The sequence below is a fragment of the Hypanus sabinus genome, chromosome 3 (assembly GCF_030144855.1).
Source record: "Hypanus sabinus isolate sHypSab1 chromosome 3, sHypSab1.hap1, whole genome shotgun sequence".
NCBI classification, from domain to species: domain Eukaryota; kingdom Metazoa; phylum Chordata; class Chondrichthyes; order Myliobatiformes; family Dasyatidae; genus Hypanus; species Hypanus sabinus.
This window is the reverse complement of record NC_082708.1, coordinates 142714147-142731072: the sequence shown is the minus strand read 5'-3', so window position 1 is coordinate 142731072 and position 16926 is coordinate 142714147. Positions and strand designations below refer to the sequence as shown.

The 16926-nt window shown below is 37.1% G+C and overlaps 1 protein-coding gene across 3 annotated transcripts in view; it reads right to left on the bottom strand.

The window, feature by feature from the left end:
* LOC132391710 (limbin-like) overlaps nucleotides 1-16926 on the bottom strand; it is a 205948-nt gene that overhangs the window by 171593 nt on the left and 17429 nt on the right. For all 3 annotated transcript variants that reach the window (XM_059965261.1, XM_059965262.1, XM_059965263.1), the window contains one exon: nucleotides 15797-15862. In XM_059965261.1, the coding sequence (XP_059821244.1) occupies nucleotides 15797-15862 (66 nt within the window). The remainder of the gene's footprint in view (nucleotides 1-15796; nucleotides 15863-16926) is intronic.

The following is a 16926-nucleotide window of genomic DNA, read 5'->3' as shown; positions in this document are numbered from 1 at the left end:
CAACTTCTCAATCAGGACTGTGAGAATGATGGTATTAAATGCTGAGCTATAGTCGATGAACAGCATCCTGACACAGGTGTTTGTGTTGTCCAGGTGGTCTAAAGCCATGTGGAGAGCCATTGAGATTGCGTCTACCGATTCGTCATTTTGCAGCGCATGGAGTAAGTCACATTCCCAGCAGCTCCACTTACTTTTATACTTTATATCCCACTGACAGATCCCTTTTAAGTTTGATGATTTATTACTTCTACTGAAGGACTTACGATTTAATTACAATGGCCGAAAAAAGTCGTTCTGATATTGAACTGAGAAGCAGCAAGACTTTTCCTCAAACGGAGCAAACTGAACAAACCAAGAAAACGGAGGAACCTGTTACTCTAGTAGGAATATTTTCTTCAACACAAGACATGAAGTCGGATTCGGGTCGCTTAGCACTAAGATTGATAAGCTGACGGACTCCAACAGGAAGCTTGAAAAAGCTATCTCTACGGTTCAAGATTCTCTGAAAAAAATGGACTTTCAGCTTCAAACACTTAAGCAGACTACAATTCAAATTCAAAACGAACATGATCTATTCAAGCAAACTATTAAAGATCAAGGAACGAAGATACCTTTGATGGAAAAGAAAATCAATGAAATTACCTCCAAACTATCTAAAATGAAGAAGAAAATGGTTGATTTAGATAGTAGAGGGCATCGGAGGAATTTGCGTATTCTAGGACTGCCTGAAAATACTGAAGCTGGTGATCTGTTAAAGTTCTTCTCACATATGTTGTACTCACTTTTTAGTGAGACCCTGGAAGCTAGCCCCTTAATTGATAGAGTCCATAGAATTCCATTTTCTCGGCGTTCATCTGAATTACATCCTCAACCAATTTTACTTAGTCTGCATTATTATACAACTAAAGAAGCCATACTTCGAGAAGACAGAAAAAAGCGAAGGATAATCTTTAAATCAACAGAAATTCGTATAGTCGAAGATTATCCCTTTGCCAAAAGAAGGAAATACCGAGAAGTCATGAGTGAAATGTATAAATTAGATTTATACCCCTCCTTTCATTATCCAGCACGGCTGATAATTTTTCCTGAAAGGTCTCAGTCACTGAGAATCTACTCTCCCCGGGAGGGATGGGAGTACATTAAAAATCTTAAAGTTAAGCCGATTACTGAATAAAATCTTAAAGTTAACCCGATTACTCAATAGGTAATTCTGAAGTATTTTGTTGTATGAGATGTTTATGGATCTTCTGAGTTAAATTTATTCTATACTTTTTTAGTCTCTGGTATGGGACGTGGCTGATTAATCTTTTTTTTACCTATTAATAATTAGTAGATACATCATTGTTTTGCAGGGAACTTTTATAGTATTATACTCTAATGGTCTGCACAGGACCTGTCGTGTATTAATCTTTTTATTTCTTTTGTTTGTTTTAATACTACTATAGGTTTATGCTTGTTTTATATATATACTCATCTATTTTTTTTCTTTTTTGAAAGAAAGAACTTTGTAATATTATTTGCTTGGATTTATTCTTTTTTGAATATGAGATTAAGCTGATTTTAAGATGGCCGTTGCCAATTATGTTTTTATTACTGTTAGGCATAACATTGTAGTACTTGAATTTTGTTTGTTCCTTTTATTATGGCTATTTTGGGTGGGATTTTTGCTCTAACAATATATGTAGCTGCAAAATGGAGAATAGGGTCAAGGGTTATTAGTTTAGCATGGGGCCAGCTTATTTGCCACTGTTTTTCTCACTTTTTGGGAGGGAGGAGGGGGCTTTTAGAGTAGGTTTTTTTTCTCTCGATTGGGCATGCCTTTTGATGGATTTTTTTCTCGTAAATACCTCACTCCTTCTAGTTGTACCCATGCCTTTTGATTTAATCTGTGCTTGCGTAACATTTCTTTTTATATAATATTAAATCAAATCTTAAACATGGATGTTAATAAAATTAATATATCTTGGAATTGGAATGGTGTGAATCACCCTATTAAGTGTAAAAAGATTTTTAAGAAATTAAAAATTAATGCAGATATTATTTTTTCACAATAAAATCATATACGGAAACAGGATGCAGATAGATTTTTCCGGTTTTGAAAAAGACCTTTGAACATTGTCCAATAATAAAATAAGAGGCGTATCTATCTTTCTTAGCCCCAAAATCCCTTTTGTACACTTTAATACTATTACTGATCTGATTGGAAGATACTTAATTGTTACTGGTTTATTATCCGAGTAAAAGGTAGCTCTGGTGTGTGTATAAATGCACCTAATGTAGATAATTCTGATTTCTTTAAGAAACTTTTTTCTGAGTTACCGAATTTGAATGAATACAAGTTGATCATGGGTGGTGACTTTAATTGTTGTTTAAATCCAGCGATTGACAGGTCATCAACCAATCCATCGCTTCCCAATAAAGCGGCGGCATGTATTAATTCTTTTTTATTAGAATATGGCCTGGTCAATATCTGGAGATATAAACACCTCAATGACAAAGATTTCTCTTTTTTCTCACACATTCATCATAAGTATTCTCAAATTGATTACTTTTTTTTAGACACACGTTTGAAACACTCCGTTGTTGAGTGTGCGTATGACATCATTGCACTGTCAGATCACGCGCCTTTAAAGTTAACCCTGAAGCTTTCGAATAGCTTTTTGAAAATGTCAGAGTGGAGACTGAATCCCGTATTGTTACAAGATCCAGCTTTTGTTAGTTTTATTAAGGAGCAAATTTCTATAATTTTTGAATTTAATACAACTGAAGGAATGTCAAACCTGGTTATATGGGACAAGTCGAAATCTTTTCTTGGGGACAGATAATTTCATATTGAGAAAGAAAACTAAAGCAGAATTGTCAATGCTTATTAATAAAATTAATGAGATAGATAAAGCGTATTCAATTAAACCTACTGAAGACCTATATAAAGAAAGGGTCAGCTTCAATCACAGTATGATTTGCTTCTGACCTTCCCCATTGAACAACAAATTCTTAAATCTAAATGTTTATTTTATATACATGGGGAAAAAATCTGGTAAACTTTTGGCAGGTCAGTTAAAGGCAGGGATGGTCAGAAGACAGATTTTAAAAAATCATAGACCAGATAGAGTTGAAACTCCAGATCTTTATGAAATTAATAAGATATTTATGGATTTCTATTCTAATCTTTATAAATCTGAATTCTCTGATAATACTATTACTATAAATAAATTTTTGCAAAGGTTAAATATACCTCAAATTTTAACCCAAGATGTTGATATATTAGATGCACCTATTAAACAAGAGGAGATAGCCAAGGCTATATTGTCTTTGCAATTAGGGAAAGCTCTGGGACCTGATGGTTATACAGTAGAATTTTATAAGACTCTTCAAGAAATGCTTATACCACATCTTCATCAAACATTTACCAATTCTATATCCTCTGGGAATCTTCCAAAAACTTTTTATGAGGCATTAATTTCATTGATTCCTAAAAAAGGAAAAGACCCACTGGAATATGTATCCTATAGACCTAATTCTTTATTGAATGTAGGTTTTAAAATTCTCTCTAAGATTCTAGCTAATAGACTTGAGAATACATTGCCTAGTGTTATCTCAAATGATCAAACAGGATTTATTAAAAATAGGTACTCACATTTTAATATTTGAAGATTGTTAAATATCATTTATTCCCCCTCAAAGAATCTGAATGTATTGTATTGCTGGATGCAGAGAAAGCCTTTGATGGGGTGGAGTGGTCTTATTTGTTTTAGGTTTTGAAGAGGTTTAATTTTGGCCTGGGATTTATTTCCTGGATTAAATTGATTTATCATGCCCCGGAGGCTGCGGTTATAACTAATAATCAAAAGTCTCCTTATTTTAGATTATATAGAGGAACCCGTCAGGGTCTTTTATTATTTAATTTGGTTTTAGAACCACTTGCTATTGCTCTTAGGGATTATAATTCTGTGCAGGGTATTGAGAGGGGATAAATTACATAAGGTTTCATTATACGCGGATGATTTATTAGTTTACATTTCAGACGCCAGGAAATCTATTCCTTTTATGCTATCTATATTTACGGAATTTAGTATTTTCTCTGGATATAAACTCAATTTACATAAAAGTGAATTATTTCCAATTAGTAATTATTCTGATTATTATGATCAAATACCTTTTAATATTGCTAAAAAACCATTTCACTTACCTTGGTATCAAAATTACTAAAAATTTTAAAGACCTATGTAAGTGTAATTTCTCCCCTCTAATTGAATATACTCAACAAGCACTTTCCAAATGGTCGTCTTTGTCGATGTCATTGATTGGTCGAATAAATGCTATAAAAATGGTTATTTTACTGAAATTTTTAATATATATTTCAAGCAGTTCCTTCATTTGTTCCGAAAACATTTTTTGATAAAATAGATTCTATGATTTTGTCTTACGTTTGGAATAACAAAAGCTCTAGACTGAATAAACTTTTATTGCAAAAATCAAAAAAAAAAGATGGAGGACTGGTTTTACCAAACTTTAGATTTTATTATTGGGCAATTAATATTTGTTATATTACTTTTTGGATTTATGATATAGATAACCAGGATCGCCCTTCAAGGTAACATTTAGAGGAAAATTCGGTAAGGGGGTTTTCTTTAGCTTCTTTATTAGGAGCTCCCTTCCTTGTTTGTTCTCCAGGGTAGGTAGACAAGCTCTCAACTCTATTGTCAAACATACTTTAAAAACCTGGTTTCAGTTTTGTAGATTTTTTGAATTAAATAATTTTCTACTCTCTAGTAATATCTATTCTAATTTTTTTTTTAAAACCATCAACTCTGGATAAGGCTTTCTTAACATGGAAAACTAAGGGAATAAAAACTTCTTTAAATTTGTTTTTACAGGATTGTTTAATTTCTTTTTCACAGTTAATTTATAAATATGACATCTCTAGTACACATGTTTTTAGATACTTACAGGTTAGGAATTTTGTATTTGATTTTCTACCGAATTATCCCTTGGCCTACCCTTCAAAATTGTCTTATGTTATTTTTCAGCTTAAACTATTTCAAAAACAATTAATAGCTATCATTTATAAACAGTTAATGAATGTTCGCATGTCGCCTAATGATAGGGTTCAACACACTTGGGAAATAGAACTTCAACATTCACTTTCAGATGATAAATGGAGTAAAATTTATTATCTAGTTAATAATTCATCTATCTGTGCATGCCATTCCTTAATTCAGTTTAAGATAGTACACAGGGCTCATGTATCAAGATAAATTGGCGCATATTTTTCCTAATATAAGCCCTATTTGTGACAGATGTAACGCAGAAGTGGCTACTCTAACTCACATGTTTTGGTCCTGTGTAAGCTTGAATGTAATTTTTGGAGGGATGTGGTTAGAATACTACCCAAAGTTATAAATGTTTATATTCAACTCAATTCACTTACAGCAATTTTTGGGACTATTCCAGAGGAAGCAGGTAGAGTATCTGCTTCCGCTCAACATCTGATAGCCTTTTCAACTTTACTGGCTAGGAGAGCTATCTTGTTATACTGGAAAGACTCTAATCCGCCTAGTTTTTTATTGGCTGTCCTCCATTATGTCATGTTTAAGTTTGGAGAAAATTAGAAGCCAGACGTTTGATACATCCTTTAATTTTGAGCAAGTCTGGTGACCCTTTATTCAATATTTTCATGTGATTTAATTTATTTTTTATCTATTTATTTTTCTTTATTTTCTTTAGGGAAAATCTTTCCTTATCTGCAAAGGTTCGGAAGTGACTGGAAGGATGTTTTCTCTCTTTCTTTTTCTTCTAATTTTATCCTCAAATGGACTGCCCAATCTTTCTTTTTTGTTTCAGTTTAGTTTAGTGGGTTTTTTCCTTTTATTAAATAAAATTTCCAATCTTTTTTACGATTTGTTAAGAGGAGTGTGGTTTCTTGATTATATTATATATATAACAGCATAACATTATACTTATCTGATTATGACAATATATAGTTTTTTTTTGCTGTTTATACGTCTTTTGTATTATCTGTTTGCTAAAACTTCTCCTCCGATTTGTATACTTTTTTTACTGGAAAATCAATAAAAAGATAGAAAAATGAAATGAGATTGCATCTACCATGGCCTATTGTGGCAGTAGGCAAATCGCAACAAGTCCAGGTCCTTGCTGAGGCAGGAGTTCAGTCTACTGATAACTAACCTCTCAAAGCACTTCATCACTGTCAATGCAATAGTCATTAAGGCAGCCCACATGATTAAAATTAAGGAAATGACTGTGTCACAGTAGCATCACAAGAGTATAAATATTAGAAGAGAAATAGAAAGAATAATATATTAAGTTACCTGAAACAGTCTGAGAGGAGAGGGTCATTACTTCCCTGGCTATAGGTTGACTCATTATAGAGCCTAATGGCCAAGGGTAAGAATGGCCTCAAATAGTGCTCTTTGGAGCAGCACCACTGTCTTAGTTTATCACTAAGAGTGCTCCTCTGTTCAGCCAAGGTAGCATACAGAGGGTGAGATACATTATCCAGAATTGCCAGAATTTTACACAGGGTCCTTTGTTCTACCACAGCTTCAGTGTGTCCAGTTATCCTCCTATAACTGAGCCAGCCTTTATAATCAGTTTTTTAAGCCTGTTGGCATCGCCCATGTTGATGCCATTACCCCAGTACACCATGAGATAGAAGATCATACTGGTGACAACAGACTGGCAGAACACGTGAAGGAGAGGCCTGCATACTCCAAAGAACCTGTCTCCTCAGTAAGTAGAGGCAACTCTGGCCCTACTTTTGCACAGTCTCTGTATTGGTACTCCACTCAAGTCTGTCATCCAGGTGCACCCCCAGGTACCTGTAGGTCGTCAACACAATCACATCCTCACCATCATAGTAACAGGGAGCAGTGCAAGCTTAGTGTTCCTAAAGTCCATCACCATCTCCTTTGTCTGACTGATGTTGAGCTGCAGGTGATTCAGCTTGCACCATCTGCTGAAGTCCTCCACCAGGGCCCTGTATTCACTCTTCCATCCTCCCTTTATACACCCAACTATTGCAGAGACATCAGAGAATTTCTACAGATGTCATGACTGAGTGTTGTATCGAAAGTCCAAGGTGTTTACGGTAAACAGGAAGGGAGCTGCGTTGTTCATCTACATGTTGAATTGGAAAGGGTAGGAGGGAGGAGGGGAAGTATTGGTGCTGAGGGAGCATTGGGTGCCTCAGCACCTGGACTGGTGTACTGAGGAGGATGTGTACAGGAGGGCAATTTCAAACCTATTGAAGAATTGGTTCAATTCATTAGCCCATTTCTGGCTGCATTCCAAGGCTCTACAGCCAAGCTAACAAGCAAATGATGTTCTTAATGCCTCCCCCTCCCATGTGCTACTTTGCGCAGGCTTGTTCTCCAGCTCTCTCCTGCATTCCTCTTTAGCCTTCTTGATCTTCCCCTTTAGTTGCCTCTGCACACCTTTCAATTCCTCCTTGTTACTAGGAAGTGTAATGGAAGAGGGACCTAGGAGGAGAGTACAGTTCATTGAAAGCAGTAGACAGGTAGACAGGGTGGTGAAGAAGGCACTTACTACATGGGCCTTTATCAGTTTGGGTACTGAGTATATGAGCTGCCACATTACGTTGCATTGTATAAATCACTGCTGGGGCTGCACTTGGAATTGGAATTCCAGTCACCCTACTACATGAAGGATGTGGTTAAATGGAACAGGTGCAGGATGTTGCCCGGACTAGAGGACGCTGAGTGGCCTTTGCTTGGTCTTTATTCCTTGGAATACAAGAGAGTGAATGGTGTCCTTACAGAACTGCTTAAAGTCACGAGAGGCACTGATACAGTAGATAATAAAAGTTTTCACCCCAAGGTAGGGGAGCCCAAAACTAGGGACATAAGATTTATGGTGAGAGGGAAAAGATTTCAAAGGGACATAAGAGGAAACATTTATATTTTACACAGGTTGTTGAGTATATGGAATAAGGAAGTAGTTGAGGCAGTACAACAGTATATTTAAGGAGCACTTTGATAGGTACATGAAGCAGCAGGGTTTAGCGTGCTACAGCCTGAATGCTGGAAATTGGAAATTGGCTGTCTGGACACTGGGGTTAGCATGAACTCATTGGGCCAAAGGGCCTGAATCCATGCTGTACTGCTCTATGGCTCTATGGTTTCAGTTTCAAAAGAAACTATTGTAACTACATATGTATAGTTGTAACTAAGTCCATTTGATTTGAGATTCTGCCACTAGTGGAAACTTCTGAACATCCATACTTTCATGTCCACTAAGGATCTTCTGTTTCTGTGATATCATCCCTTATTGTTATGAACCTTATATAATAAAAATCAAATTGTTTTTGGTTCTAGTAGCAGAACAACCCTGTCATCCTAGAAATTAGCCTAGTTGGAATTTCTTCCAGTACCAGTATATCCTTTTTTTTAGGAGACCAAAAATGTGCATAATATTCCAGGTGTTGTTTCCCCAGTACTCTGATAAAAACACTTCCCTATTTCTGAACTCCAGCCCTCTTGCAATAAAGGCCAATTTGCCATTTTCCTTCCTAACTTCTTTCAGTACTTACTTGCTAACCTTTTGTGATCCATGCACAAGATCAACTGGATTCTTCAGTACTGTTCTCATCTGCATTCTTTCTCCACTTAGATAATAATCTACCTTTAGATTCCTCAAACTCCCAGTGTAGGGGGCTCTGCTGCTTCAAATTATCTACCATGCTCCCTGTACCAGAAAAGACCAAGGTAACATGCCTGAATGACCAGCGTCCTGTCGCACGCACCTCAATAACAAGCAAATGCCTTGACAGGCTGGTCAACGATGACATCTGCAGCTTGCTACCACTCAAACTGGACCTCCTACAATTCACCTACCGACACAACCAATTGACAGATGACGCAATAGCCACTGCTCTACATACCGTCCTTACACATCTGGAGAAGAAGGGTGCTTAAGAGAGAATGATGTTCTTCGACTACAGTTCAGCATTCAACACCATAGTTCCACCCGGGTTCAACAAGAAGCTCCGAGACCTCGGCCTTGTGCAGCTGGATCCTGGACTTCCTGTCAGATCGCCAGCAGCTGGTAAGAGTGGGCTCCCTCACCTCCACCCCTCTGACTCTCAATATAGGAGCCCCTCAGGTTTGCATACTGAGTCCCCTCCTTTACTCCCTGTACACCCATGATTGTATCACCACCCGCAGCTCCATTCTGCTAATTAAATTTACTGCAACACTACATTGATTGGCCTTATATAAAACAATAACGACGTGGCCTACGGAGAAGACATCTCTCTGACACAGTGGTGTCAAGAAAACAACCTCTCCCTCAATGCCGCAAAAACAAATGAGCTGGTTGTGTATGATAGGAGGAATGGAGATGGCTAACCCCCATCAATGGATCTAGAGTTGAGAGGGTGAACAGCTTTAAGTTCCTTAGCATCTACATCACCGAGGACCTCACGTGATCCGTATTCACCAGCTGTGTGGTGAAAAAGGCACAACAGCACCTCTTTCACCTCAGACGGTTGAGGAAGTTTGGTATGGGCCCCCAAATCCTATGAATTTTCTAGAGGGGTACAATTGAGAGCATCCTGACTGGCTGCATCACTGCCTAGTATGGGAACTGTACCTCCCTTAATCACAGGACTCTGCAGAGAGTGGTGCAGACAGCCCAGTGTATCTGTAGTTGTGAACTTCCCATGATTCAGGACATTTACAAGGACAGCTGTGTTAAAAGAGCTCATAGGATCATTGGGGACCCAAACCATCCCAACAACAATCTATTCCAGCTGCTACCATCCAGGAAGAGGTACCGCAACATAAAAGCCAGGACCAACAGGCTCTAGGACAGCTTCGTCCAGCAGGCCATCAGACTGATGAACTCACACTGATTTAAGTGTATCCTATATTACATTGACAGTTCTATTTATTATAAATTACTATGATTGCACATTTAGATGGAGATATAACATAAAGATTTTTACTCCTCATGCATGTGAAGGATGTAAGAAATAAAGTCAATTCAATTCATAACCTCACACTTTTATAGATAAAGCTTACTTGGCAAGATTTCACCCAATCCCTCATCCTCTCTATATCCAATATCCAGTGCAAGAACCGCCCCCCCCCCCCATCCCTTTTTATCAGTAAATTTTAACTTTTCTTCCAGATCACTAATAAAGAGATCATAAATAATTGAGGGTCAGGAAATAATCGTAAGGACACTCCACTCACAACATCCTTCCAGCCTCAAAAAGACCAATTTATATGTTATCTGCACAAATACTGGCTCGCTCTCACTGCGAGGCACACTGACATAATGGAGTGGCAAGGACAGCCCAAGCATTTGCTATATTATTTGAATGAGAGATATTTGACTCTGATCTCAGGCCACCACACAGACCCTTCAGTCTACCATCTTTACATATGTGTTGGGAGGAACTCAAGCTGCTTGGGAGTAATTGGTCACAAATCTAATATACTTGCATATGGGTAGATAGGACACTAGAGGGCAGGAGAAACCAACTTTGGCTCTTATAGCTGCAATTTTGCACTTCAAATTTAGAAGCAGAACTATTAAATATACTCCATCCTGCTTGCTTCTCTGTTTGAGTGATTTAAAGCACAATTCCTCTATACAATGTTCAGTGGTAACTTGTTTTACTGATCTAATCTTTCAAATGAGGTTGCCAACCATGCTAATGACCAACAAGCCTCTTGATATCTTCTTTACTGTTGAATTCAATATTCCTCACGTGCACATACTCCAGTCTGATAGAACCTTAGTTAGAGGCACATGCTCTCCACAACACTCCTAAGCTGCATACTTCCTATATATAACTGAAAATCTTGTAAATATGACTGTTCTGAGTTAGTGGTAGAGACGAGGTCACTTAACAAACTGTTATCCATTATGGACAATCTGGCACAGCCTCTCCATGACTGACTGAGCAGTGGAGCACCTTTTCAAACAGACTCATTCAGTTCCGCTGTCATAAGCATCATTACAGAAAATCTTTCCTAAGAAATACAATAAGCAGATACAACAGTTCATCTCTGTGCAACAGGAGAACACACATCATAGTACAATAGTCTGTGTTATTATTTCGTACATTGTATTTATACTCATATTGCACATTGTTAATTATTATTCTGTAATTATTAGTTCAGTTTCCACACTGTTAAGTGTGTTTCTTCCAATGGTACTGCTGTAATGAAAGAATTTCCCACGTGGGATCAATAAAGTACTTAATATTATTATTTCAAATGCATGAACAGAATAGAGCCAGTTCTGAGTATGCACATTTGTTAACCAGATAGTGATATGCTGAATCACTATCAGCAAATGGTTACTGGTCATAAATTTCCCTTCCCGACCAAATATCATGCAGCACATCCAACAACTGTTTCAGCCTGTGAGGACAACAGAGATATTGAACAGTTTCACTGGTAAATCTTTGTCTTCACTGTTTTTGGTTCTTTCCCTGATTCCAGTGTTCCACCCTAGCATCTGGTAGTTCACCAATAGTAAAAACAGGCAGTAAGACCTCCAACACAATCATTCTAAACACTGGTGCTCCACAAAGTTGGGCCCTTAGCCCCCGACTCTTCTGCTCTGTCCACCTACTGGTTTACAGACGATACCACCAGTATGGACTGTATCTCAAATAATGATGAGTGGGAGTTCATGAAGGCTTACTAATATGGTGTCTAGACAACAATCTTTCCAGCAAATAAAACAGCTAGCCATTGACTTCAGGCAGGGGGCGATGCACATGCTTCTGGCTGTATTAATGATGATGAGGTTGAGGGGGTGTGGTGACAGCTTCATGTTCCTAGGGCAGTATGTCACCAATAGCTTGTCCTGGTCCAACCCCATAGACATCACAGCTAAGATAGCTCATCAGTGCCTCTACTTCCCCACGTGGCTAAGGTGCTACTTTGACCCTTACCAATTGTTACTGATGCACTATAGAAAGCATCCTATCTGGATGGATCACAGCTTGGTGCGGCAAGGGTTCTGTCATGATTGCGTGAAGCTGCAGAGAGTTATGGACACAGCTTAACACGTCACAGAATACAACCTCCCCTGCATGGTCTCTGTCTCTGTCTCTTCTGTCTCAGTAAAGCAACGAGCATAATCAAAGACCCCACCCACCCTGGACATTTTCTCTTCTCCCCTGTTCCATTGGGTTGAATATAGAAAAGCCTGAAAGCACAGAGCACTCGCTCAAGGACATTGTTAGGGTGCATCCTGGAGTTAGGGTGTATAGCAAATATTAACTTCACCAGCAACCAATCTTCAGGCATGAACGTGGATTGTAGGATTAAATTTAAAATGCAGCCCTGAAGCAGGAGACGGGAGTTGATTGCAAACCAGATCATGCCGGTTAACATTCATTCTGGGTTTCTGAAGTGTGGGAGCAAAGACGGAGGTGTGCGAAAATGATACGTAATTCAAAGGAAGCATTGTAGATATAACTATAGAATTGCCCAGCTGTTACCTTTGATCATTAGCATATAAAAACATAATGTAATATTGAGTCAGGAGGCCTCTCCCTCCAAGGGTGTCTCAGTATGATGCCTGCTGCTTGTTTTTGTTAAAACAATCACGTGCCTATTACATTCAGAGTCTCTCCAGTGACTTTGTTCATGTTACAACAGACGCTTCGATCCTGCTGTTATAAAGCTATTAAATAGTCATCACAATCTACCTTGTTATGATCTTGCTCTTTATTGTCTACTTGCACTGCACTGACTGTTACACTTTATACTGCAATGTTATTGTTCTACCTTGTTCTACATCAGTAATGATCTGATTCTGTATGAGCAGTATGCAAGGGAAGCTTTTCACTGTATCGCAGTACAAGTGACAACAATAAATCTATCCCCAATCCAATTCCAACTGATTTGCCCGAGTTGACTATACTCACACCTCTCATTATGGAAGACATTTCACTGAAGCATTAGAGTTCTGCCAGGACTTGCCTGTGCTATTCAATAGGACTCCTAGGGCTAGCACTGGCATGGGCTTTTTCTGGCAGTTCTGTTCCAGCGCACTCCACCAAAATTTACAGGCGAGCTAACTTCTGCGGACTTCCCTATTCCCAGATCCCACTGAAACTAATGCAAAGAAATAGATCTGGAGAACAGAACTGGACATTTTCATTCGATTTAATTTACTTAATTTAATTGTATTTGTTTATATGAGAATGCTTCTCTCTTTCTTTCTTTTTCTTTTCTTTCTTTTTCGATCTTTTTATTGAGTTTCATATAAATATAAAAAAAACATAATATAATAATGAATAGGTTATGAATACAATAGACTTAAGATTACATTAATAATAGGATAATGATATCCTATTAAACATCAACAACAAAAAAGTACATTAATCAACCAAGTCTATATAATTATATATGAAAAAAAAACAAAACTAATCATCAAAAGAAAAAGAAAAAAAATTAGAAATGTGTGAAAGAAAATATATATATGAAACAAACACTAAACTAAAACTAACATGGGCAATAATAACAGTTTATAAGTATATGATAGTGTCAAAGAACTCCGGAACTCCATACCTGAACAAGAATAAACAAAGAGAAGGTCTGGGAAAGGCCAAATTAATTCATATGAAAATGTCGGATGAACGGTCCCCAAGTTTCTTCAAATTTAATTGACAAGTCAAAAATAGTGCTCCTAATTTTTTCCAAACTCAGATAAGAAATAGTTTGAAAAAGCCACTGAGACGTGGTAGGAGGGTTTACTTCTTTCCAATTTTGTAATATAGACCTTCTGGCCATTAATGTTACAAAAGCAATCATTCGTCTGACTGAAGGAGAAAACTGATTACCATCCTCATTTGGTATACCAAAGATTGCAGTAATAAAGTTAGGTTGTAAATCGATGTTCCAAATTGAGGAAATGGTAACGAATATGTCCTTCCAATAGTTATGTAAAGTAGGACATGACCAAAACATATGGGTCAGTGAAGCCACTTCTGAATGACATCTATCACATTGAGGGTTAATATGAGAATAAAATCGAGCAAGTTTATCTTTAGACATATAAGCTCTATGTACAATTTTAAATTGTATTAAAGCATGTTTAGCACATATAGAAGAAGAATTAACCATTTGTAAATTTTTTTCCCATTTATCTGTTGGTATATTGTATCGAAGTTCTTTTTCCCATTGTTGTTTAATTCTATCAGACATCTCTGGTTGTATCTTCATAATCATGTTGTAAATAAAAGCAACTAATCCCTTCTGACAAGGATTTAAGGTAAAAATCAAATCTGAGAAATCCGTTGAAGTTGAGTTGGGAAAAGATGGTAAAACTTTATGTAAAAAATTTTTGATTTGTAAATATCTGAAGAAATTAGATTTAGGTAATTTAAATTTATTGGAAAGTTGGTCAAAAGACATCAAAGTACCTTCAAAAAAAAAGGTCACGAAAACATTTTATACCTTTCCTTTTCCATATGCTAAAGGCTTGATCTGTCAAGGAAGGTTTAAAGAAAAAATTAAATAAAATAGGGCTATCAAGCACAAAGTTTTTCAAAGTAAAAAATTTCCGAAATTGAAACCAAATTCGTAATGTGTGTTTAATAACAGGATTAGATATCTGTTTATTAAATTTAACTAAATCAGCAGGAAGAGAAGAACCAAGAACAGAGAATAAAGAATATCCCTTTACTTCATTGCATTCCAAATTTACCCACTGCGGACACAATAATGAGTCCAAATCTAATTTCCAATACGTTAGGTTACGAATATTATTCGCCCAATAATAAAATCTATAGTTAGGCAAAGCTAAACCACCATCTTTTTTAGATTTTTGTAATTGCCTTTTACTTAACCTGGGGTTTTTGTTTTGCCACACAAATGAGGAAATTTTTGAATCAATGTTGTCAAAAAAGGATTTAGGAATAAAAATTGGTAAGGCTTGAAATAAATATAAAAATTTCGGTAAAATCATCATTTTAATAGCATTAATCCGACTAACTAATGATAAGAATAAGGGAGACCATCTTGTAGTAAGATGTTGTATTTGAAGAAGCATAGGTAAAAAATTCAGTCTAAATAAATCTTTATATTTCTTGGTAATTTTTATACCTAAATAGGTAAAATTATCTGTAACAACTTTAAATGGACTCCTGTCATTCAATAAAGTTTGCGCATTTAAAGGGAATAATTCACTCTTATCTAAGTTTAATTTATAACCGCTTCTCTCTATTTCAATTATTTAGTAATTTTTTAAATTTTTCTATCTTTGATTTTTTTTTTAAGAGGTTCCTAGGTGCTTTTGAGTCCTCCTGAAACATCAACTGTACTCTTTTCCATAGATGCTGCCTGGCCTGCTGAGTTCCTCCAGCAATTTGTGTGTGTTACTTGGATTTCCGGCTGCAGATTTCCTCAGTTTGCTTTTGGCATTAATAAACTTCAATCTAAGCAACAGTTTTGGAAGCTGGGAGATTAGAAGCAGGGCTTCATCTGTTGTCAAAGCCAATGACTAAGGTAGCGGCTGGAGTTAAGGTAGCCGCTGTGCTGCTGGTATCTAACCCACGGTGGAAAGCTGCCCTGGTAACAGACTGTCCGGAACAAGATGGGGCCAGGCCAATGATCTCAGACAATAAAAACACATTGATATCACTTCAGCTGGAATTCTAGTATTTTCCTCACCAAAACTAATTAATTCATGAACATTTTAATCAGGATCCTGCAAATATAAAGCTGTTACCTCCATCAGCCTCCAGAATGCAAGAGGGTTCACACTTGAAGAAGCAGCTTACCTCGGCACATTTCTGAAAAGTTACATTGGTAGTTGAAGATTTTGGACTCCTTGCTGAGTATCCTTTCTGAAAAAACACAAGTTGCTACATAATATTTGGGAAGCAACATAAATACTTAGAAATATAAACAGATAAAATTATGTAACTACTTAACAAGTTATCTAGCATCTGTGAAGGAAGGAACAAGGGTTAACAAAGGGTTGTTTCTCTCTCCATAAATGCTGCCTGACCTGCCAAGTATTTTGGTCATTCGCTGTTGTTTTATTTCAGGTTTTCAGTGCCTGCAGCAATTTGCTTTTACCAATAACCTCCGCATTATGAGGGTGGGTGGAGGAGAGAGATTAGGAGGAGCACATTCCTAGAAAACAGTCTGTATGGCGATTTTCCGTAACATGAACCTGTGTCATTACATACTCCTGAAGGCACACAAATTGATAAAAAGGATTGAGTTTATTTTTTTACCTTTATTTCACATTAATTCCATGGGTAGCAATTTTATTCTATAGTTCAAATTGTTGCACAATGATTTGTGAATACTGTACAGGTGGAATTCCATTACTTGAACAGCTATAGTTAGGGTTGCCTGTACAATATGGAGAATCTGAACATCAATTTCTAAACAATGCACTAAGTCATCTGCAAATCTGTAGGTGGGGCTCAGTTTCTTGTACATGCTGGCTGATTCTGCAGTCTGGTGCTCTTCACTGCAGTACACGAGCAGCACAAGGAACAGGACCACAGTTAACTAGCTTGGTCACAGTCCCTGTCTACCACAGGCAGCACAGATCGACATATCAGAATGCACTTCCTGTAGTTCAAACAACATTCTCCAAATAATGTGTTAAGATTGTAGAACACAGTGAATCTGTCATAGCTGAAAAAAAGTGTAACAAACTGAGACAAATTTCCTCTTTTCTCTTTGGAGAAAAGGAGAAGAGGTGACTTGATTGCAGTGTACAAAATGATAAGAGAAATAGACAGAGTGGACAGTTAGAAACTTTTCCCCAAGGTAGAAATGGCTCATATCAAGGACCATAAATTTAAGATGTTTGGTGGAAACTGTGGGGTGCCAAAGGTAGGCTTTTCCCCCCACAGAGTAGTAGGTGCTTGGACCATATTGCCAGGGGTGG